This window comes from Acomys minous (genome assembly GCF_964271855.1).
Source record: "Acomys minous genome assembly, chromosome: 12".
Taxonomy (NCBI): domain Eukaryota; kingdom Metazoa; phylum Chordata; class Mammalia; order Rodentia; family Muridae; genus Acomys; species Acomys minous.
In genome coordinates, this window is record NC_140493.1 from 111,065,341 (window position 1) to 111,088,490 (window position 23,150).

The following is a 23,150-nucleotide window of genomic DNA, read 5'->3' on the forward strand; positions in this document are numbered from 1 at the left end:
TAGGTTAAGTTACTGAGTTTCTGGTCTTACTTGGTGGCTGGAGGAAAATGTCACCTGACTTGAGAGGAGGTGTTCATAGTTACACCCAGGGACGCGGTGTGAAGGCGGCGACAGTCAGAGTGAACATAGGCACGGTGAGCTGCAGGGAGGGCAGACATGAGAAGGGCCGCCAGGGTCTGGCAGACTGACTGATTGCCACAGTGCCCCTTTCAGATGGGGCAGGGATGGGCGATGAGCTGGCTGCACCGAGAGATGGCGAGGAGACGCGGCAAGCTCTGAAGAGCGGTGGTGTCTGCTGTCTGATTCTGTGGAAATTTTACACGGAAGTTTACAGAGCTGATAGTTGGCTGGCCTGGGTGGGGCTGTCAGGATTACAAAAATTTCTGGGTCATGAGATAGGAGACTGTGGTGCCTTGTATTAGGGGGTGCGACAGGAGCTGCTGTCATGGAGTTTCCCTTCGTGGTAAGTGGTGTGAGGGAAATGTTCTGGAACAGTTGCGTGAATATTGTCTGATTGCCGGCGTGAACAAATAAAGCTTTCCTGAGCACCTGGATCCTGCTGAAGTAGACGCCGGTCAGGGTGGAAGGATGCGCAGTCTTCTGTCTGGACAGATGAGGGGTGCTCTCCCTGGTCACAGCTGAGATGAGTCCCCCTGGGGCGGAGAAGGCCACAGAGGCTCTGCCAGGATCGCAGCTTCAAACAGAACAGGAACTAATGTCACCACCTCTTGGCCTAGGTTGTTGCGCCTCTGGGCTCAGGCTCCTCACCCCTCTCCACCAAAAAAATCTCCTGCCTCATGGTAGGAGGGCTTATCTCCTGAGACCCCTGAATAGAAAGCCTCAATAGTTCTAGAAAATGCATGGAAATGCTACCATGTCAAGTGAAAGAGGGAGCCCACGAAGTTCAGCCCTAAGAACCAGAGGCCAAGCACGGTGGCACACGCCTGTAGTCCCTGGTACCCAAGAGACGACGAAGGCCACGCACAGTGGTACACAGGTGTAGTCCCTCGTACCCAGGATACGGAGACAGGAGGAAAAGGAGCTTATAACCAGCCTGGGCTTTGGGGGCTGGGAGAGCTCGCATGCACACACAACTAAGCATCCCCAGTATGATGGTGCAGGCTGCAATCTGGTACTCAGGAGTCAGAGGCAGGAGTATCATTCAAAGTTCAAGGTCGCCGGGTGGTGGTGGTGCACGCCTTTAATCCCAGCACTTGGGAGGCAGAGACATGTGGATTTCTGTGAGTTTGAGGCCAGCCTGGACTACAGAGCAAGTTCCAGGACAGCCAGAGCTGTTACACAGAGAAACCCTGTCTCCAAAAACAAAAACAAAACAAAGTTCAAGGTCATTTTCAGTTCCAGGACAGCCAGAGCCAGACAGCCATCTATCTCAAAATAACAATAAAATTCTGAAAGACAAAAAAGAAAACATAAAAAGAAACATATAACCTGTTTAGACTCACAAGGAGCTACAGACACAAGTCAGAAGTGAGGGTGAACTCCTGTCTTAATCACCACAGTGCCCAGGAGCGGTTACCTTCATTCACAGGGTAGTAAGGTGTGTCTCTGTCTATTCGGATGGTTGATTGCTTGACCCTCAAGGAGCTAAATGCTAACCGATTCTGGCATTGTCACTGCTACTGAAGAATCTCCTCTCTCAAAGTTGTGTAAAAATTGTTCTCCATCATCTTTGAGTGGTCAGTAAAGAGAGCTGAGCAGCCGATAGTGGGCAGGAGAGAGTAGGCTGGATGTGTGATCCCAGTGGAGGGGGGTCCCAAGTGGAGAGGGAGGGAGAGAGGGGAAGGTCGCCAGGCCCTGGGGAGATGATGGCCCTGAGGAATGAGGAGTTCCCATAAGGACATGCTTGGAGTGGAGCAGCCAGGGCAAGCCTGGATGGCAAGCAACAGGGGCACGTGGCTGGGAACAAGGCCCAGCACAGCACAGTCGGCTTAGAACAGCTGAGAATCTATCTGCCCAGCCGTAGTTCTTTTCTATTTATTTATTTATTGGGTTTTAGGAGGGGGGTGTTTTGTTTTGTTTTTGAGACAAGGTTTCTCTGTGTAGCCTTGGCTGTCCTGGACTCACTTTGTAGACCAGGCTGGCCTCAAACTCACAGTGATCTGCCTGCCTCTGCCTCCCGAGTGCTGGGATTGAATACAGCTGTAGTTCTTAAGGCTTTAAATTATGTAACAGGTCTCCGTCTCATTATTTGGGAGCTTGAACAAGTATCAGAAAAAAAGCCCCAATTATATTTACAGAGCACCCCACTAATAGTTATCTGGTATCCCTTAGGATTGCTACCGGGAGTCGCTTCCAGGCACGCTAAAACAGTTTTTCTGACACCCTGAAGCAGCGCACAGGTGGGTGGGGTAGGCTGAGAGCAGCCGGCGTCTTGACAACATGGCCCGTAGGGGTGGTGAGCATTGAGGACAAAGGACAGAAATGGGACCCAGGCTAGCCAGAGGACAACTCTGGGCAACATTACACGTAGCTGCAGTGTTCTGGAGGTAGGTCTTAAAATCACAATGTTAGCGTGAGTGGAGGCAGAGGAACCAGGCAAATGGGAGGCCCTGGGGGAGGAAAGATTCGGCAAAGCGGGGCAGGGGTGACACGCAGGACTGGTGTGTCACAAATACGGAGGACTATCCTATTCCTGCTCACCACTCATAGCTTCTTCCAACACAGCATCAACAGTTGCTCAACACCCAGCTGGAGGCCTGAGCAGGCACCTGATTCCCAGCCCACCACCGGGCGCCAATGCTGTGCCAAGGCAGGGCAGGGCAGGGCAGCAAGCCACTGTTTCCTGGGAGCATCAGGCAGAACGGGTGTCTCTCTGCTGCTACCTGAAGCTCGGGGTGCGTTTGAGTACTGTTCACCCGACGACCAGCCAGATCACATTTTGACACTGATGACAATTTTCTTCCTTAAAACTCTGGTAAAATTCACACCACTTGTAATGAGTGGGTTAAAGTGGAGGACTTGGTCTCCCAGCCCCCATAAGAAAGTCAGTCCTCAGGGCCATGCCAGCACACTTAGCATGCTTTCTTGTGTGCGCAGGAGAACCCCCTTTCCCCACCCCAACCCTCATAGCCTAGGCTGGTAATGGTCCTCCCGACTCTGCCTCCTGAGTATCAGAAGCTACAGGTGTGTAGCTGGCCTCTGCACATGGCCTCTGTACATGTAACTATATGAACATGCCTGGCCTCTGTGTTTTAAGAGCAGAGTTTCGTGGCCTTCTTTTGTCATGGGAGTTTCTTCGCAATTCTAGAACTATGTAGGCTTTCTATTCAGGGCCTTGGGTATGTAGCCTTGGGGAGATGAGCCCTCCTACCATGAGGCAGGGCCTTTCTTTTTTTTTTTTTTTTTTTTTTTTTTTTGAGACAGGGTTTCTCTGTGGTAGCCTTGGCTGTCCTGGACTTGCCTTGTAGACCAGGTTGGCCTCAAACTCACAGAGCTTAAAGGTCATGACTCCACGCCGGCTTGTGTGTGTGTGTGTGTGTGTGTGTGTGTGTGTGTGTGTGTGTGTGTGTGTGTGTGTGTTCTACCTGCATACACACCTGCAGGCCAGAAGAGGGCACCAGATCACATTATAGATGGTTGTGAGCCACCATATAGTTGCTGGAAATTGAACTCAGGACCTTTGGAAGAACAGCCAGTACTCTTAACCTCTGAGCCATCCCTCCAGCCCCGAGGCAGGGGCTCTTTAGGTGGAGAGGGGTGAGGAGCCTGGGCCCAGAGGCTCGACAACCTGACGAAGAGGTGGCGACATTAGTTCTTGTCCTGTTTGAAGCTGCGATCCTGGCAGAGCCTCTGTGGCCTTCTCCGCCCCAGGGGGACTCATCTCAGCTGTGACGTGGGAGAGCACCCCTCATCTGTCCAGACGGAAGACTGCGCATCCTTCCACCCTGACACAGTTTTGCTCGCTCACTCAGGCAACGTTCATGCAACTGTCTGCTCTAGGGGCGGGGCCGAACAGAGAACAAGAAAGACAAGAGTTGCTGTCATGTGCCACGAGGGAGGCAGGGAACCAGGCGGTAAGAGAGATCGGGCAGACAAGTCCGACAGAGAAATGCAACTGACCCAACGGGGAGGGAGGGCCCAAATGAGAAACCTGCAGTTTAAAATAGAAAGGCCTGGAAGGGCCGATTTATGGGAAGCTGGGCCTCGAGTGGCATCGGAAGGAGGTGAGGGGAAGGTCTTGGCAGCAGGAACAGCAGGAGCAAAGTCTGGAGTGGGAGTGAGCCCGGAGCCACAGACCTGGAAGGGTGAGAGGAAGGTGCTCGGTGCCGTCAGCAGGTGCCCCCTATGTACCCTGGGCACTGCAGACTTGAGGACCTGCACACTGAAGGGAGTGCCCAGGTCCTACTTATGCCCTCACAGGGTGTTACCGCCTGCTGTGTTGAGTGCTGGCAGTGGAAGGGGTCTAAGAGGCATGGATGTAGCCTCTTACATACCACACATGTAAACTGATTGGACACTGGAAAGAGACTCACCAAGGCTTTCGTCACAGCATAAGACTCTGTGGGAGCCAGGTGTGGTGGTGCATGCCTTTAATGCCAGCACTTGGGAGGCAGAAGCAGGTGGATTGCTGGGAGTTCCGAGGCCAGCCTGGTCTACAAAGCAAATCTAGGATAGCCAAGGATACATAGAGAAACCCTGTCTCAAAAAATAACAATAATAAATAAATAAAAATAAATAAAAGACTCCATAGGAAACGTTGACCTTTGATGGATCTGTTAGAGTCATTACGTAATTCCTATATTGATCATGGGAACCAGGAAGCTTCCTAAGTCATCTTAACCTTGCTAGGTTCTTTCCATGAGCTGAGGCTGATGACCTGGGCTGACTGCTCAGGAAGGAGGGAGGGGTCTCCTGGCCTCCACCACACCCTCTGTCACTGCCTTCAGCGGGGAGGTCCAGGCAATACCTGGCATTTCTCCACAGGTGATGGTGACTCTCACATCATCCACCCAGACATGGGAGGAGGGAATGTGCCGTATATAAGGCCTGCTTCTCTAGGCAGAGCCAGATGACTGCGCCCGTCAGACCTGCTCATCAGTTTCTGTTCAACCCAGCCCAGCCTGGGCCTGAGCCTCCGACTGTCACTGCTTTAGGACAGAAAGGCAAATGCAGCCTGTCCCACCAGAACCAGTCAACGTGCCAGAGCGGCTGTGAACAGGTCAGGACAATGGGCGGGTCAGGATGGGGCCCCGGCTGTTCTGAAGCTGGAGGGGCTATCATAGCCCACATAGGAGTGGGGGTGGTGCCTGGGTTGGGGGGGGGGAATGAAGGGAACAGCTTGTCTCATTGCACTTAATCAAAGTTCTGGAACATTCTCTGGTTACTGCATGTCTCTCATAGAGCCACAGGGGCTGGGCAGGTGAAAGGAATGTCGGGATTTACAGTCATACCTACTGAGTTGTTTTGTTTTGGTTGTTGTTGTTGTTGTTTGTTTTTTGGTTTTGTTTGTTTGGGTTTTTTGTTTGTTTGTTTTTTTGAGACAGGGTTTCTCTGTGTAGCTTTGGCTGTCTTGGCACCACTTTGTAGGCCAGGCTGTTCTCAAACTCACAGTGATTCCCCCTGCCTCTGCCTCCAAAGCACTGGGATTAAAGGCATGCACCATCATGCCTGGCTTCACACCTCCTGGTTACTGAGGTTGAACAAAGTGGAAAGCAGGTGTGGAGGCAGGGGTAGAGTGAGTCTGTCCTCAGTGGGACTCAGGTGTGGAGGCAGGGGTACAGTGAGTCTGTCGTCAGTCGGACTGAGAGACGGATCTGAGCAGAAGACTAGAAAGGACCATCCTGCTTTCTTTGTTTGATGACCTTCTCCTTGGCTGCCATATTTGTCAGCTGCTTTTTCTAACCTTCTTCGGGAAAGAGAGAGAGAAAGAGAGAGAGAGAGAGAGAGAGAGAGAGAGAGAGGGAGAGAGAGAGAGAAGGGAGGAGGATGGTATATGTGTGTATGAGTGAGTGGGAGAAAGAATGTGTATATGTGTGAGTGTGTGTTTGTGTGAGAGTGTGTGTGTGTGTATATGCGTGAGTGTGTGTTTGTGTGAGAGTGTGTGTGTGTATATGCGTGAGTGTGTGTTTGTGTGAGAGTGTGTGTGTGTGTGTATGCGTGAGTGTGTGTTTGTGTGAGAGAGAGTGTGTGTGTGTGTGTGTGTGTGTGTGAGAGAGAGAGAGAGAGAGAGAGAGGGAGGAGGATGGTATATGTGTATATGCGTGAGTGTGTGTGTGTGTGTGTGTGTGTGTGTGTGTGTGTGTGTGTTCTCCTGCCAGACAAAACAAGAGGCTGAGCTCTGGGGTCTGAGAAGCCTGACAAGGAAGGGGTCTGCTAAGAGGAGGAGGATACTTTCAGGAAGGCTGCTCTAGTGTTGGGCAGGGTGAGAAGATTCTAGAGAGATGAGGCTACCTTGAGGGGTCACATGTGGAGCAATTTTGATTTCTCACTAACACTCACCCTGATCTAATCTCATAAACACAGCCCCGAGCCGGGCACGGGGGTTCACACCTTTAATCCCAGCACTCGAGAGGCAGAGACAAGTGGATCTCTGTGAGTTCGAGGCCAGCCTGGTCTACAAAGTGAGCCCAGGACAGCCAAGGCTATACAGAGAAACCCTGTCTTGAAAAACCAAAACCAAAACCAAAACCAAACCCACAGTCCCACTTTCTGTTTGTTTTCTGAGATCAAGTCACGCTCCCCTGCTCAGGCTGGCCTCTAACTCTTAAGCTTGTGGGTGCTTCCCAAGTAGCTAGGACCACACCCAGCCATCGTGTGTGTGTGTGTGTGTGTGTGTGTGTGTGTGTGTGTGTGTGTACGCACGCGCGCACCCAAGGACCTCAGTAAATGCTCTCCTACTGAGCCGCATCCCAGTCTCAAGCAATAGCTTCCCTGATTTGTGTTTTTCTTGAGTTTTGTTTCCTTTTTTGTTTTGTGACAGGGTCTCGTGTAACCAGGTTGCTGTGTAGCCCAGGCTGGCCTAGAACTCCTCTTCCTCCAGCTCAGCCTCTCACGTTCTGGGTTGTAGCCATCACCCCTGCCTGGTTCTCCTGCAGTAGGACTTACCATTAGCCAATCAATAGCAGGCCAGGCCAAGGCCACACAAGGGACCCTGAGGCACTGCCCGGCTGCATCCACTTACATCCTCATCCTGGGCTGGCTTTGGGGCTCCAGAGGCCTGGGACAGAGCTAGCATCTGAAAAGCCCTGGCTTTCCAGTTCACCTTGACAGCGAAAGGGTCAGCCCAAGGGTAGGACCTTGAAGGGAAGAAGAGATGCGGACAGTCATATTAGCTAATGCTCCCAGAGCCACCGTGTCCACTGGGACCTAGTCTTGGAAGGCTCCAGAGGTCCTCATGGAGCTCAGCTCCCTTTTCTCCAGCCATGGACCTCAGGCCCTACTGGAGGCCAAGGTGTTTGGGGCGCCTGAGTTTCAGCTGCAGGCTAGAGTGTGGCTGTTGGCATCAGCTGGCATCCTGAGTCCTGATGTAGGGGAGAGCAACGTAAGTGTGATTTGCTACAAAGAAGTGAATATCCCTTGAGCCCTTGTTTGGGCTCACTTGGTGCCAGTTTAATCACAGAGCCGCCTTTGTCTGCATCTGCAGCTCAGGCGGGGTCAGGCTCTGGGTTGAAGTGAATGATGCCTCTGGACAGGCCCAGGTAAACACGATGCACTCTGTGCTGTGTGGGAAGTAAAGGAATCCGGTCCCGACAGTGACATCTTCCTGACCGAAGCTGTGCCGGGCAACCATCTCCTTTCTTGTGACTTTTCCAGAACTTTCCCCCACCGCAGCCAGCAGCTGCTCTCAGAGATGAGACAAACATCTAAAGAGGAAATGACCCTCTTGGTGGCCCTGCTGCAGAAGCTGCAGGGAGGGGTGCAGTCTGCACTCAACCCACTGTGCTCCCCTCTGGGTGGGAAGGGAGGGGGGAGGCGCGATAGCAGCCCAGCCCTCTCTGCCTGGGACCCCCTCCTCCTGGTACTGAGGCTGGTTTCAGGGCTCCTAGCCACCCCCGAACTTTCTCCCAGGTTGTTTCCCCTTTTCTGATTTTGTGGCTGCTTTTTTTTTCTCCTTTTAAACTTAATCTCCCCCATTTATTGGAGGAGAGGGACACTGGTGGGGAGGCCACCATGTGGCTCTCAGGGACTGAACTCAGGTCACCAGGCTTAGTGTCAAGTGCCTTTACCAGCTGAGTTTACTTGGGTCCCCACCTCTTTCATTTTTTTCTCCAAGACAGGGTTTCTCTGTGTAGCCCTGGCTGTCCCGGGCTCACTTTATAGACCAGGTTGGCCTCGCACTCACAAAGATCCGCCTGCCTCTGCCTCCCGAGTGCCACCAAGCCTGGCTTTATTTTTACTCTTCACCAGGCTTTGCAGGCTACACCTGACCCTGACCCTGTCCTGGTGTGGAGGTGAACACTGTCCTTTGATGTGTCCCATGACTGATATGATGACAGAGGGCCACACACCCCGGGAGTCTGGCCATTTCCAAACCTCCTTGCCCTGTGTGTCTAGTATGGTGAAGAGAGAGGCTCCAAACTACAGGTGTCTCTGTCCTCCAAGCTCCAGATGTGCCTAGGGCCCCTCTGGGAACGGCTGCCTCATGTTTCTGAGTTTCTGTGTTGCTAGAAATCTTCCTGGCAGCTTGGCTTGGCAACCCAAGGCTGGCTTCCTCTCCCTGGTCAGTGCCCCGCCTCTACTTTTTTTTTTTTGAGACAGGGTTTCTCTGTGTAGCCTTGACTGTCCTGGACTCACTTTGTAGACCAAGCTGGCCTCAAACTCACAGAGATCCACCTGCCTCTGCTTCCCAAGTGCTGGGATTAAAGGCATGAGCCACCATTGCCCGGCCTCTCCTCTCCTTCTTTAAAGGACCCAATGAGTCTAGAGAGCTCACCAACTCTGTCAGTGAAAACCTACTTCCAACAGGCTCGCTCTCACAGGTCCTGTGGGGATGTTCCCAAGCCCAGGTCAGTGCCAGCAGGAGCCCAGGAGTGAGCTGGTGGAGCTCATGACTGCCCTCCGCTCATCCTCACATGACCCTCTTCCTTGTGACAGCTCCGGCCTGCCACCTCCTCTCCAGAGTTCTCTCTGCATGAGAAGTTCAGAGGAAGGGTGTTCACGGAGCCTGGTCACTGAGTGGCCTATGAACACTGGGTGGCAATGACACCTACTCTCTCTCTCTCTCTCTCTCTCTCTCTCTCTCTCTCTCTCTCTCTCTTGTGTTCTGGAGTCCAAGCTCAGGCTCCATCCAGAACCTGCCATGGGTCAGAGGTGTCTGCAGCAATTTCTGAACTCAATCTTGTGCTTTTGTTTTGTATTTTTTGGTTTTTTGAGACAGGGTTTCTCTGTGTAGCCCTGGCTGACCTAGACTCACTTTGTAGACCAGGTTGGCCTCGCACTCACAGAGATCCACCTGCCTCTGCCTCCCGAGGGCTGGGATTAAAGGCGTGCGCCACCACCTCCCAGCTTCTGAACTCAATCTTTTTACTGTTTCTCTTCCCTCTTGCTTTAGTCTTTGGTGCTCGGACTTTGAGTTTTGGAGCAGGTCATGTGCTTTGAAGTAACTTCACAGCCCTTCCTGCCTGGCCTCGGCCCATTTCAGCGTGTGGAGAAAGAGCCAGTGTGACAGCTCATCAGCCGGGTTGGGAGACACCAGGCCCCCAGCCAGCTACAAGGAGGCTCTGTAGAAGCAAGCCTGGACGCCTCTGGTGAGTGGCTTGCTGGAGCCATGCTCCCGGCAGGCTTCATTGGCTGTTCCTCTTGATGCTGTGGAGAAACAGGTGGTTTGGGTTCACGGTTTGGGGATCAGCCCATCGCCGTGTGGAAGGTAGGACAGCAGGACAGCGTGACAGAAAGGACGCAGAGAGATGCATGCAGCTCTTCAGCTGGCTTCCACCTTTACGTTCAGTCTGGGCTCTCAGCCCACAGCCACAGTGGCACCCACACCCTGGGCAAGTCTTCACTCCTCGGGTAGACCTCTCTGAAGACGCCTGTTTACAGACATGCGCGGAGTTTTGTTTTTGTTTTTCTTTTTGTTTTTCTTTTTCTTTTTTTCAAAGTTTTGTTTTTTAAGGTGATTCTCAATGCAGTCCGGTTGATGGTCCAAGATTAGCTGTCCTGGATGGAGTGAGTACTGTTCGTGGGGACAGGACACTCCAGCCATCCTTTTCTGTTTGTAGTAAGCCACAGAGGGTGGCTTGCTATGGTTTTTGGGCCTCTTCAGAGCACAGACCTCTTCATGGAATTCTCAACGCCAACCGGCCCAGCCTGTTAGGCCAAGGGGAAAGAGTCAAACCGTCATGATCTGTGCACCCGACACTGCGCCTGCCTGTACTCAGAGACGCACCAGGATGCCACAGGGCTGTGTGGATGGGGAACCAGAGTGGCCCGGTGACCATCCACAGGAGCCTCTCAGGAGCAGCTGCTTTTATGTTCTGTTGTTTTTCGAGACAGGGTGTCTCTGTGTAGCCCTGGCTGTCCTGGACTCACTTTGTATACCAGGCTGGTCTTGAACTCACAGCGATCCGCCTGCCTCTGCCTCCCAAGTGCTGGGATTAAAGGTGTGCGCCACCATGCCCGGCCTGGAGCTTTAAGTGGACGACTCTGTGCGACTTGATCCTCCACAGAGGCAGGAACCAGCTATGACAGACGCTGTAGCAGTCGTTATTAAATGTCCAAAGATTGGGGAGCTATGTGCTGTGGTGCCCTTTCCAGCCCCCTGGCTGGTCTGAAAGGCACAGGTTTTTGTTTGTTTGTTTCTCTGTTTAACAAGGTCCAGGCGGTACATGCGCCTTGACTTTTATGCAGCCGCCTTGAGCCTCCCTCTGACTCCTGACAGGCAAATTCAGTCCTGGGCAGGTGCTCTTCCTCAGCCCTGTTCCTCACCTGACCCTTTCTGCCTGTAGAACAGCAGCCTTGTTACCAGCTGCCAGACACCCCCCAAGCTTACTCCAGAACACTCTCTCCACTGTGTGTGTGTGTGTGTGTGTCTGAGTGTGTGTGTGTGTGTGTGTTGCTGAGGATGGACCCTACACCCAGCACCTCAGCAATGCCAGGTACATACTGTAAAATACTGTAGCACTGAGCTATGCGCCCAGCCGCTGACTGATTTTTAGTATCCTCTTTAATTAATGAAGTCCCTGGTCCACGAACGGCAATTGGCAAAATGTGGTTTCACCAAGTGAAGCCTACTGCCTGCCTGAGGAGGTGAGGAGTCGGGAGTGAGCCTACTGTTGATGCAGGGCGTTCCTCTGAGTCTAAGTTGGACGCTGTTTCTCTACAAGAGGCGTGGGGCCAAGAGGGCTGGAGCAGAAACCCCCCTGGCCTCGGAAGCCCAAGCCCAGTGTTTGATCACGTCTGTCGCGCCCTCCAGAGTCCAAGCATGGCAGAGCTGTGCCGCATGGATTCCACGCTGACGGCTCTGGACGAGGAGACGCTCTGGGAGATGCTGGAGGGTCACCGCTGCAAGATCGTGCAGAGCATCTGCCCCAGCCGCCTCACGCCCTACCTGCGCCAGGCCAAGGTGCTGGGCAAGCTGGATGAGGAGGAGGTCCTCCACAGCCCCCGCTTCACCAACAGTGCCATGAGAGTTGGTGAGTCCGTAGCCGTTGGTCCTTCCCTGAGTCGCCTGGGCTACAGCTGGGATCCTCCTGCTCGGCAGCTCTACAAGGCTTGGACTATAGCCGTGGGCAGGCGGAGGGCTTCAACAGCAAGGGTGGCTATGCCTATCATCCCAACGCTCCGAGTGACTGAGGCAGGAGGGTTGCCACAAGTTCAAAGCCAGTCTGGACTACAGTGTGAGACCCTATCAAAAAATGGGGGAGGGAATGTAGCTCTGTCGGTAGAAATCTCTGCAGCAGCTGGGTGTGGCAGAGGCAGGCAGATCTCTGTGAGGTTGAGGCTAGCCTGGTCTATCAAGTGAGTCCAGGACAGCTAGGATTATAAGAGAAACCCTGTCTCGAAAAACCAATGATGCTGATGCTGCTGCTGATGATGATGATGTAAAAAATAATAAGAGAGGGGCTGGAGAGATGGCTCAAAGGTTAAGAGCACTGACTTGCTCTTCCAGAGGTCCTGAGTTCAATTCCCAGCAACCACATGGTGGCTCACAATCATGTATAATGAGATATGGCGCCCTCTTCTGGCATGCAGGTGTACATGCAGGTAGAGCACTGTATACATAATAAATAAATCTTTTTTAAAAAATAATAAGAGAAACCTTTGCAGCATACACACAACACTGAACTAAATCCCCAGTACCAGACATGATAGGGTCCACCTGTAACCCAGGCATCATCGCGGGGTGTGTCTGTACTGTAACCCCAGAACCTGGGGGGGGGGGTGGAAACGGGGAGATCAGAAGTCTCAGGTCATCTTCAGCTCTGACTCTGAAGTTCTAGGCAGCCCGGGGTTTTTGAGATTCTGTGTCAAAACACACACACATGCACTCGTGCATGCACATGCACACGCACACACACACACACACACACACACACACGAGAGAGAGAGAGAGAGAGAGAGAGAGAGAGAGAGAGAGAGAGGGCGCACTCAGCATAGTAAGACTATGTCTGCACGTGTCCCTTTGTACCCAGCTCATAGAGAACATTTTCTTGCCCCTGGCAGGGGGCCAGCTAATACCGATCTTGCCTCTTAAGTTGATGCTGCGTGAATAAAGGTAGTGTGTACAGAGCCTGCCCGAGCAGTGAGGGTGCACCTTGCTGCCAAGGATCCCAAAGAACTCCAACCCTCAGAAGTGCAAGGAGGTCCACACCCCTTGGTGGCTCAGGCGCTCTCTCTCTCTCTCTCTCTCTCTCTCTCTCTCTCTCTCTCCCCCTCTCTCTCTCCCCCCCCCCCCTCTCTCCCTCTCTCCCTCTCTCTCTCTCTCTCTAGGACACTTGCTGGATCTACTGAAGGCCCGAGGGAAGAATGGTGCCGTGGCCTTTCTGGAAAGCCTCAAGTTCCACAACCCTGACGTCTACACCCTGGTCACTGGGCTGCAGGCCGACATTGACTTCAGCACCTTCAGTGGTGAGAGCTGGTCAGCACACTGCACTGCAGCACTCACCCCGCACAATGGGCTTTGGCCCTGGGCTTGGCTCTCCCAGTTCATTGCAGTGGGAGAGGGTAGGCAAGAAGCCCCTGGACCTTGGGTGCTTCAGGGCCCATCGTCAGTGACCCTACACGGTGAGGAGACCCTGGGGGGCCGGCCATGCATTCCAGAAGCTGCCCTCCATACTGCTTAAGAGGAGGCCTAGTGCCTCTCGTCCCCGGGGTGGAGTGGGATGGTGAAGCTAAGACTTCCGCGGGCGAGCTCAGTCGTGCAGGATAGGCGGAGCCTGCGTGGTGGGGCACATGGTCATGCTCAGGAGCTGACGGACTTCTCCGGGAGTTGCTCAAGGATTCGGATGTTAAAAGAACAGGGCTCTTAGGGGACTGCAAACAGCAGCTATTAAGCTACCTGTTATCGTTTGGTGCGACAGAGGCGCATCCTTACCAGCAGATCTGTGCCTCCGCTGTGCTTCCCTTGCTAGCTCTGAGTCGTCCAATCAGCTATAAGGGAAGCTGCATGAGCATGGTAGGGTCAGGCAGGAAAGCCTAGAAGGGCAGCCCACATCATGACAAAAATGTGGAGTCCCCCCCGCCCCCCCCCAAAGCAGGAGGCTTTTAACGAGACCAACAGAGTAGGCTTGTAGGCTCTCAAAGGTCTGATCATGGGGTACAAGACCCTGGGGGACCCTGGGAGGGCAAGGTGACAGAGAGCAATCGCCCACGTGCAGGTCTCATGGAGACGTCCAAGCTGACGGAGTGTCTGGCCGGGGCCATCGGCAGCCTGCAGGAGGAGCTGGCCCAGGAGAAGGCGCAGAAAGAGGCACTGCTTCGGAGGTGCCAGCAGCTGAGGGAGCACCTGGGCGCCGCCGAGTCCCGCGCAGAGGGTCTGCGCCAGCTGGAGGCCGACCACAGCCGCATGAAGCGCGAGGTCAGCGCCTACTTCCATGAGGTCCTGAAGCTGAAGGATGAGATGCTGAACCTGTCGTTGCACTACAGCAACGCGCTCCGGGAGAAGGAGCTGGCCGCCACCCGCTGCCACAGCCTGCAGGAGGAGGTACCCGCACCGAGGAGCCCGGCAGCCAGGGGGTGGAGGGGAATCCAGCAGAACGTCTCTCTCTTGACCTCATCCGGGGAGCCCAGTCCACCGCCTGCAGACCTCCTGGGTTTCCCTCACGCTGTGCTTCCTTCCAAGGACGCCAGACCAACATAAGGGGGGCGGGGCCTTGGAGACCCGTTTCTCTAGGGCCTCTGGGCAAAAGAAGAAGACGGGCAGCTTGATCTAGCTGGGCAGTTTGGGGGTTCAGGACCCTAGACACACACAGACCCCTGGACCCTGCAGGTTATCACAGGAAGCTCTGCTTGACTGAAAGACCCAGTTCCTGTGGCTCTCAGCATCCCTAGCCCTCACTGGCTTGACCTTGTTGGTTTGTTGCTGTTAATTCAACTTAAAAAAAAAAAGATTTATTTAGTATTATGTATACAGTGTTTTGCCTGCATGTACACCTGCATGCCAGAAGAGAGCATCAGATCACACTATAGATAGTTGTGAGCCACCTTGTGGTTGCTGGGAATTGAACACAGGACCTCTGGAAGAGCAGTCAGTGCTCTTAACCGTTGAGCCATCTCTCCAGCTGCCCATTAATTCATCTTTATGAGTCCACATTCTCTCTGTAAGAGAAATTAGCAGAATACAAGAGGGCAGTGAAAATGGGGCCACTAGTGGCCATCAGTGTAACTGTAGAGATGGGAGCTGATACTAGGCCTCCTTGGTCTGCTCAAAGGGACTCAAGCCACTAGCTTAAGCATTGGATCTTATCCATAGCAAAATAAAGCTAACAAGCCTTTGCGTGACAAGATGGCTCAGTGGCTGTATTAGTTACGTTTCTGTTGCTGCAATAAAACATGACCAGAGCCGGGTGTAGTGGCTCACACTTTTAATCCCAGCACTCGGGAGGCAGGGGCAGGTGGATCTCTGTGAGTGCGAGGCCAGCCTGGTCTACAAAGCGAGTCCAGGGCAGTCAGGGCTACACAGAGACATCCTGTATCGAAAAACCCAAACTAACCAACCAAACAACATGACCAAAATAAATAAATAAATAAATAAAAGGAGGAGCTTGTCTGGGCTTATGGCCCAGAGGGAGTGATGGTAGCACACAGGCACGGTGGCCAGAGCAGGAAGTAGACAGATTGTAGCCTGGACTACAAAGAGGAAACCGACAGTGGGGCAAGCCTCCCCATAGTGACACGCCTCCTCCAGCAAGCCCTGCACCTCCTAACTTCCCCCAAATAGCACAGCCAACTGGGGACCAAGGGTTCAAACAACGGAGACAAAGGGGACACTTACCATTCAAACCATCACAGTGGTCAAGAGTGCACCCTGTTTTTCCAGAGGACCCACGTTCAGGTCCCAGAACCCACACTGGGCAGCTTATACATAACTCCAGCTCCAGGGGGATCTGACACCATGGGCCCCTGCAGGCAACCGCACTCACACGCACATGCCCACACACAGATACACACATATATGTAATTTAAAATAAATACTTTTAAATGCCCCGTCTTCCCACGAGGGTGTGGGAGGTTGCCCAGGAGGTAAACCCATGTGTGGTGCCTTGGAAGCTCAGGGCTGAGTCAACATCAGAAGCGGGGATGGGCAAGCTGCACCCCACCAACGCTTAGCGGAGAGACCGTCCCCACAGAGCGACCCTCCTCCCGCTTTCTCCCACACAGCTCTACCTGGTGAGGCAGGAGCTACAGCGAGCAAGCCTTGTGTCTTCATGTGAGTGGGAATCTCACGAGAGGTCCCTGAAGATGGCCAGTGACCTGGAGTCTGAGGGAAAGGAACTGAACCGCCTTAAGGAGGAGAATGAAAAACTCCGTTCGATGACCTTCAGCCTGGTAGGTCGTGGACCCTCAGGAGGCCAGATGTCCCTGCTGATCTGGAGAGGCCGTGTCCTTAGTGTCGGTGGGGGCCTATGGACTGTGAGACTGCTCACAGATGGTTTAGCTCAAGTGAGGGGCACGCCAGCCCCTCCTGTACATCCCAGGCGGTACACGCCTTTAATCCCAGCACTCCATCCCAGCCCAGAGGCAGTTGGATCTCTGTGAGTTTGGGGCCAGCCTGGTCTACAAATAGCCAAGGCTATTACACAGAGAAACCTTGCTTCAAAACACCAAACCAAACCAAACAAACATGCAAAAAGCAAAAAACAAAAACCTTGTCTCTATATTAGCTAATCCTATGGGAAATGTACTTTGTCCACATTATTCCACAATATTCCACGTGTGAGGCTGGGGTCTGCCGCGCGTGGTGGTACCTGTACTCCCGGCGTGAGAGCCTGAGGCAGAGATCCTGTAGCTAAGATAAAATAAAAGGCTGCATGAGCCATGAGGATCTGGAAAAACAAATCTGGCCTGCCTGTGAGACTTTCTGCATCTTGCCATCCATGATGTGGGGAAAGCCCAGGAACTAGGGAGCACCACGAAGCCCTGGAATTCTGAAAACACTTTACTTCTTCCCTTTGATTTCTTTCTTTCTTTCTTTCTTTCTTTTTTCAAGACAAGGTTTCTCTGTGTAGCCCTGGCTGTCCTGGAACTCACTCTGTAGACCAGGCTACCTTCAAACTCAGAGATCTACCTGCCTCTGCCTCTCAAGCACTGGGATTGAAGGCATGCGCCACTGCCCAGCTCCCTTTGATTTCTTTTAATTAAAAAAATTCACGGGGGGAATGGTACTGGAGAGATGGCTCAGCATTTAAGAGCACTTGTTGCTCTTACATTGACCTAAGTTTACTTCCAGCACCCACATGGCAGTGGGAACTCCAGCTCAAGGCAGTCTAGTGCCCCCTTCTGGCCACTGCAGGCATTGCATGCACATGGTACCCATACATCCACATAGGCAAACACTCATACATATAATCTTTTTTATAAATTCCTTCAAGCTCTGCTGGTGAAGCTATTGAAGAAGAAAGGCTAAATGATCCTAACGAGGAATTGGAAGAATTGTCTTTTCAGGGGTTCTGTCTCCTCGACCAGTTAAACCCAAAATGCCTATCTTCTCACTTATGACTGGCTTGGGTGGGTGTGCCTGCATGTGTGCGTGTTTCTGGCCACTGATGCCAGGGCCCTACATATGGTATGCACTCTCACTCCAAAATGCATCCATAGCCCTCATTTTTTTTTTTGAGTCAGTGTCCAACTAGCCTAAATTAGCCTTGAACTCAAGCCTAGGCTTGCCTCAAACCAGCAGCCTATAGTAACGAAGCCACACTATCTAACCTACACACAGCCTTGGGCTTTCCTGCGCTGTGTCCTTGGGACTCTGTTTCCCCACTGGCTCTGCAGAGGTTGGCTAACTTCGGTCTGCACCAGGTGGAGAAGGACATTCTGGAACAGAGCCTGGATGAGGCCCGGGAGAGCAAGCAAGAGCTGGTGGACCGCATCCACTCACTGCGGGAGCGCGCGGTGGCCGCGGAGAGGCAGCAGAAGCAGGTGACACCACCGCAGCACCCTTCCTCGGAGGCGTGACCCTCCGTATCGGGCGAGCTCATTTGTGGGACAGACAGACAGACTCATTCAATCATCAACACGCTTTGGCTTTGCTTATGTTACCCCGTAGCCCAGACCTCATCGTCAGGCAAGCAATGGAGGAGCATAGGCCACGTCAAAGGCTTAGAGACCATGAGAGCCCAGGCCTTAGACAAAGGAAGAAGAAGGGGGGGAGGCAACAGTGGCAGGGGTGGGGTGGGGTGGGGAAACAAAAATGGCACGGGGGTTGGGGGGAAGGCAACAGTGGCAGGAGGCAATCACTTACATATTTAGAGCCGTTAAACAGCGTGCGCTTCGGTGCACGTGTCTGCACAGTTGCTTGTTTGACTTTGTGGCTCTGTAGACAGACCTCTAAACCTGGTCCAGCAGGAAGAATATGAATTCGCCTCACTCCCCAACCAAGCCCCGTCTCCCTTTCCCTCATCTCCCCCGCCCCTACCTTCCCACCTAAGCGCTCAGAGCCTATGAACACCATGGGTGTGTCCCCACTCTACAGTACTGGGAAGAGAAAGAACAGACCCTACTGCAGTTCCGGAAGACCCAGGTGGACTGTGAGCTGTACAGAGAAAAGATGACCACGCTGCAGGGCCAGGTGGCCGAGCTGCAGAAGGAACGTGACCAGGTATCCTAAGCGTTGGGGGACAGACCTGCGGGGTTGGGGCTGGGGCGGGGAGATGTAGGTGTGTGCCCTTGCAGGCACTGAGCAGGACGGCTCCCCTGTCCCCTGCTAGTGTGTGAGTGAGACAACGGCTGCTGGTTCAGGGGATGGGATTCAAACTTCGGGGTTTGTTTCCTTGGTTCATGAGAGGTTCCTTTGCTCCCTTGCAATGCACAACCCCAGGCTTTCTGCCATTCTCCTAGCCTTTGCTCCTGACCCAAGATGTAGATTACCCGCCCCAGCTGATTAAAACAGTCTGCATACTCAGTGTGAGCCCTGGTTACTGCTCTCTGTATGAGTTAGTGTGTACCTTTACACGTTCATGGTAAGTACACACAGCGTGTTGTAGGGGGTGGCTGTTGCAGCTCAGAAGCCTGGTTCGTTGTTCCTCCAGCTGTAAACCCCCCCCCCGCCCCCGTAACTGCTCCCACCTGTCTCTTCTGTCTTGGCCGCAGGCGTACACAGCAAGGGACAGGGCCCAGATGGAGATTTCTCAGCGCCTGGTGGAGAAGGATGCCCTCCGCAGGAGAGTGTTTGAGCTCACGGAGCAGGTCTGCGAGCTGCGAACCCAGCTGCGCAAGCTGCAGGCAGAGCCCCCAGGAGGAGTGAGTGCTCACCCCCACTTGGGTAACGGGCTGCATGGGTGGCAGTGATGCTAAGCTGGAGAGACCGGGACAGAGCCCACACAGTCCTCCACATAGCTGTCTGCCCCTTGTCAGCAGTGGAGCTGTGAAGCCCTGAGCACACAGGGCAGGGCCAGCTTGCTTCTGCATCTCTTCATGTTGCTTGAGGAGAAGATTCTGGAACCAGTAAATCCGGGTGTGTCGAGGCATAAGAGGCTGTCCATATGTCCGCTTTGTATAGATGGTTTTCCCAAAGAAAAAAAATCCAGGAGCTGAGTGTCACAAGTGCTGTGGCGAGGGACCTGTGTGCTCCCGGGCTGTGAGTGTCACAAGCCCTGTTTGGTCCCATGGGCAGCATGAGACTGACTGAGCACCTATGGTCCAGGTGGGAGGCACTGTCAGAGACTCTCTCTCGTCCCAGCTCTTCCTGTGTATATGACCCACCTCCTCCTATGTGTATGAGTATACACGTGCACATACATGTGCATGTGCACGTGAGTGTGGTCTCGTGCCATACTCACACTTGGCAAATATTCTGCTACTCAGCAGTATATATCCCCGGCTCTCCCCCAACCTTTTAAGAAACTTTTCTCATTTTTGGAATGGGCTCGCTAAGTTACCCAGTCTAGCCTTGAACTTGTAACTCTGCTTCCTCTATCTCCTGAGGGGCTGAGTGCACAGGTTGGCCCAGCTTATGATACGTACATACACACATGTGTACATGCAAACACTAGCAAGATGACTCAAGTCAGGGCACCTGCGACCAAGCCTGACAACCTGAGTTCAGCCCCATGAACCCCATGGTAGAGGGAGAAAGCCAACTCCTGCAGGGTGTCCTCTGACCTCCACGGGCATGTCACGGTGTGTGCGTTGTGCACATATGTGTACACAGAAAGTAAATATAATCTACACATGCTATTTGAAAATATGTGTGAACATATACCTATTTTATGCATTGTGTATATGTGTCCAGACACAGAAGAAAGAAAGAAAGAAAAAAAAAAAGACTGGAAGAGCAGACACCAAAATACAAACTGCGTATGTGTAATTTATTTTATTTTTTGGTTATGCGTGTGTGCCTGAGCACATGGATATGCACCATGTACACACAGGAGCCTGTGGAGGCCAGAGCAGGGCATCACAACCCCTGGAACTGGAGTTAAGAGGTGGTTGTGAGCTGCTGTGTGGGTGCTGGGAACAGAACCTGGGTCCCCTGCAAGAGCAGCCAATGCTCTTAACCACTGACTATCCAAACTAACTGCTCACTCTGAGTTTGGGATGGTGGCCAATTTTATTTTCTTCCCTTTTCTGATCTGTTCTTCACCCACCCTCATCTTCTTCGTAGCATATAAATATATACATATATGTATATACACACTAGCAAACGGCAGCACACAACATAGGAAGACTGAACTGCACTTTTCTCAAGCCGGGTGGATGTCATCTCCCTGGTGGGTAACTACTGGGAGCGTAGCGACACCAGCACTTCACGCAGGAGCTGAGCCGGGAACCTGTCCATGTGGGGCGGGTGGGCGGGGGCAGTATTCAGGGGAAAGTTCCTGGAGCTGAGGAGCCATCTGGCCTCTTTGCAAGCCCAAGCAGGAAGGTGGTGCCCGGGAACTCTGCCTTCGGGGCAAGCAGAGGCTTGTACGGATGCATGCTGTGTGCCCACCAGATGACGGCAACTGCAGCCTCCTCAGCTCCACCGAGGTATGTGCTCCCACCCTTGTTCCCCCTCCCCCTTCCCCCTCCCCCCTCCCCCACTCTCTGCCCTCTGCCCTCTGGTGGATTCAACCCAACATCATCTTGGCTAAGATGTCTCCAGGAACCTTATTGCCATAGAGAAGAATTGATACCATTTCAAACAGGAAACCTACTCCCTTAGGGTTCTGGGAGCTGGAAACTGAAAATCAAGGTGCCAAAGGGACCACACACCTGGTGGCTTTGGGGGAGGGCCTTTTCTATCCCTCCAGCACTGCTTTCCCAACAGTGCTTGTCTCTCCAACCTCCACATCCACAGTCATGTGGAGTTCTCCAGATTTCCTTCCAGTGGCTCTCTCTCACGCTCTCTCTCATTTTATTTTGTTTTGTTTTGTTTTGTTTTTCTTTTTTTGTTTTTTTGAGACAGGATTTCTCTGTGTAGCCCTGGCTGTCCTGGACTCGCTTTGTAGACCAGGTTGGCCTCGAACTCACAGCGATCCGCCTGCCTCTGCCTCCCGAGTGCTGGGATTAAAAGCGTGCGCCACCACGCCCGGCCTTATATTGGTTCTCAACCTTCCTAATGCTGAGACCCTTTAATACAGTTCCTTATATTGTGGCTACTCCCCCAAATTATCTTCATTGCTACCTTATAACTTTAATTTGAGACTGTTATGAATTACATTTTTTGGAGATAGAGGTTTCCAAAGGGACTGCAACCCATGAGTTGAGAACCACTGATTTAGAAGGCACATCAGCCAGTTTCCCTGAGATTATCAACTTACATGGAAAATGTTTGTATTCAGTTCAGAGGTTTCATTCACAGTGGCTCAGGCCTGTGGTGAGGCAGAACCTCCCAGGAGAGCAGTTAGGAAAGCAGACAGACATACAGACAACAGACACACACATGCACACACACACACACATACATATGAGAGAGAGAGAGAGACAGAGAGAGAGAGAGGAGGGAGGGAGGGAGGGAGGGAGGGAGAGAGAGAGAGAGAGAGAGAGAGAGAGAGAGAGAGAGAGAGAGAGGCAGTCAGACAGACAGACAGACAGGATCTGACTTAATAACTCCTGCAGGGGACACTCCCAACAACCTAAATTCCTTCCATAGGCCTCCTCCTAAAGTTTCAATTATCCAAAAGCACCAAAGCTGGTAGACAAGCCTTAAACACATAGTCTTTAGGGGGCACCTAAAACTCCAAACTACAGCATCTAAACTACAGCAGCTGGAGAGATGGCTCAGCAGTTAAGAGCCCTGACTGTTCTTCCAGAGGTCCTGAGTTCAATTCCCAGCAACCACATGGTGGCTCACAACCATCTATAATGAGATCTGATGCCCTTTTCTGGCCTGCCAGTGTACATGCAGGCAGAGCACTGTATGCATGGGGATTTTTTTTTACCACACTCTGACCCAGTCTGACTCCTCAGCTTTGTTTCGTGCCTTCAAGTCAGGCCACAGTCAGAAGTTGTGGAGGGACCTGACTCTCAGGAGACATGGGTCCACCCTGCTCAGTCCCCCCTGGGATGTTTTCTTTGGGGTTGTGGCCGGGATGGGAAGGAACTTTGGGGCACAGTACTAACTTCTGGTTTGCCTCCTCATGCACACACACATCCACTCTTTAATACCTGAGGCGTGGGATCAGCTGCCCTGCCTAGCTCTCCTGTATACTTCAGGATGTGGCCATCTTTGCTCCGGCTTCCTCCCACAGTGCGGGCTCTGTTGTTCATGAGGCCGCACCCTCCTGCACTGGGTTCCTCTGTCACTCCCTCCAGGAAGCCTGCCACACCCCGGCATGTTGTTTTCCCCTGTGATCAGTTCCCCCTCCCCAGGGGATGGTGCCTGTCGTCCGTACCAACAAAGGTCCGGATCTCTAGAGCTGCTGTCCCACTAAGTGGACCGAGGTCATCTCGGTGCCTGCTCAGAACTGGCTCCGCCCTGAGCCTTCAGCTTCTCCCCTCCCCCAACCCTGGGACTCACTGCTTTATGTGCAAAATACCAAACACCCAACCTAGAATGTATACAGTAGGCAATCTACAAGCATGACTGAATGCCACTCTTCCTCTGCTTTCCTTTTCTGCGCTGTCCCCTTCTGTCCACCCGCCACCAGTCTCGCCTGTGGTGGGACCTGAATTCTACCTCCAGCCGTGAGCAGATGGACAGCTTCCGGTCCAGTAGCCCCATGCCTCCCAGCCAGCAGTCCCTGTACAAGCGGGTGGCAGAGGACTTCCTGGAGGACCCCCAGTCTCTAAGGTAGGACATGGTACAGGCTTGGGGGCCAGCTTTCGAGGGATGCTAACTAGACCAAGAACAGCCTGGGCTTTGGGCACAGCGGCTTGGGAAGGTGCAGGTCAGCTGCAGTGGGCCGTGCTTCCTGGCTGTCAGCTAACTTCCTGTGCTCGGTGACAGCTTTCCAGAGGCCCTCGAGGTGTGCCTTCAAGGGGCTACGGGGGATGACACAGACACAGACCTGGAGTATGAGATGTTGGACGGAGCAGGTGAGCGAGCTTGCGCCACGCAGGGATCTCTGGAAGTGATCGCCAAGGCTCCCACAGCCCAGCTGAGCTGTTTG

At 53.0% G+C, this 23,150-nt stretch overlaps 1 protein-coding gene across 2 annotated transcripts in view; it reads left to right on the forward strand.

Annotated features, from left to right (window-relative positions):
* The first annotated feature begins 4,130 nt into the window (after positions 1-4,130).
* The window catches only part of CARD14 (caspase recruitment domain family member 14), a 30,358-nt gene continuing 11,338 nt past the window's right edge, over positions 4,131-23,150 (forward strand). The window contains exons 1-13 of one of the 2 annotated variants that reach the window (XM_084750593.1): positions 4,131-4,265; positions 4,945-5,179; positions 9,512-9,707; positions 11,372-11,591; positions 12,889-13,026; positions 13,776-14,101; positions 15,778-15,945; positions 17,419-17,538; positions 18,092-18,217; positions 18,709-18,858; positions 20,470-20,586; positions 22,689-22,831; positions 22,988-23,076. In XM_084750593.1, the coding sequence (XP_084606719.1) occupies positions 11,381-11,591; positions 12,889-13,026; positions 13,776-14,101; positions 15,778-15,945; positions 17,419-17,538; positions 18,092-18,217; positions 18,709-18,858; positions 20,470-20,586; positions 22,689-22,831; positions 22,988-23,076 (1,588 nt within the window). In that variant the 5' untranslated portion in view covers positions 4,131-4,265; positions 4,945-5,179; positions 9,512-9,707; positions 11,372-11,380. The remainder of the gene's footprint in view (positions 4,266-4,944; positions 5,180-9,511; positions 9,708-11,371; positions 11,592-12,888; positions 13,027-13,775; positions 14,102-15,777; positions 15,946-17,418; positions 17,539-18,091; positions 18,218-18,708; positions 18,859-20,469; positions 20,587-22,688; positions 22,832-22,987; positions 23,077-23,150) is intronic. The other variant, XM_084750592.1, reaches the window with a different exon arrangement.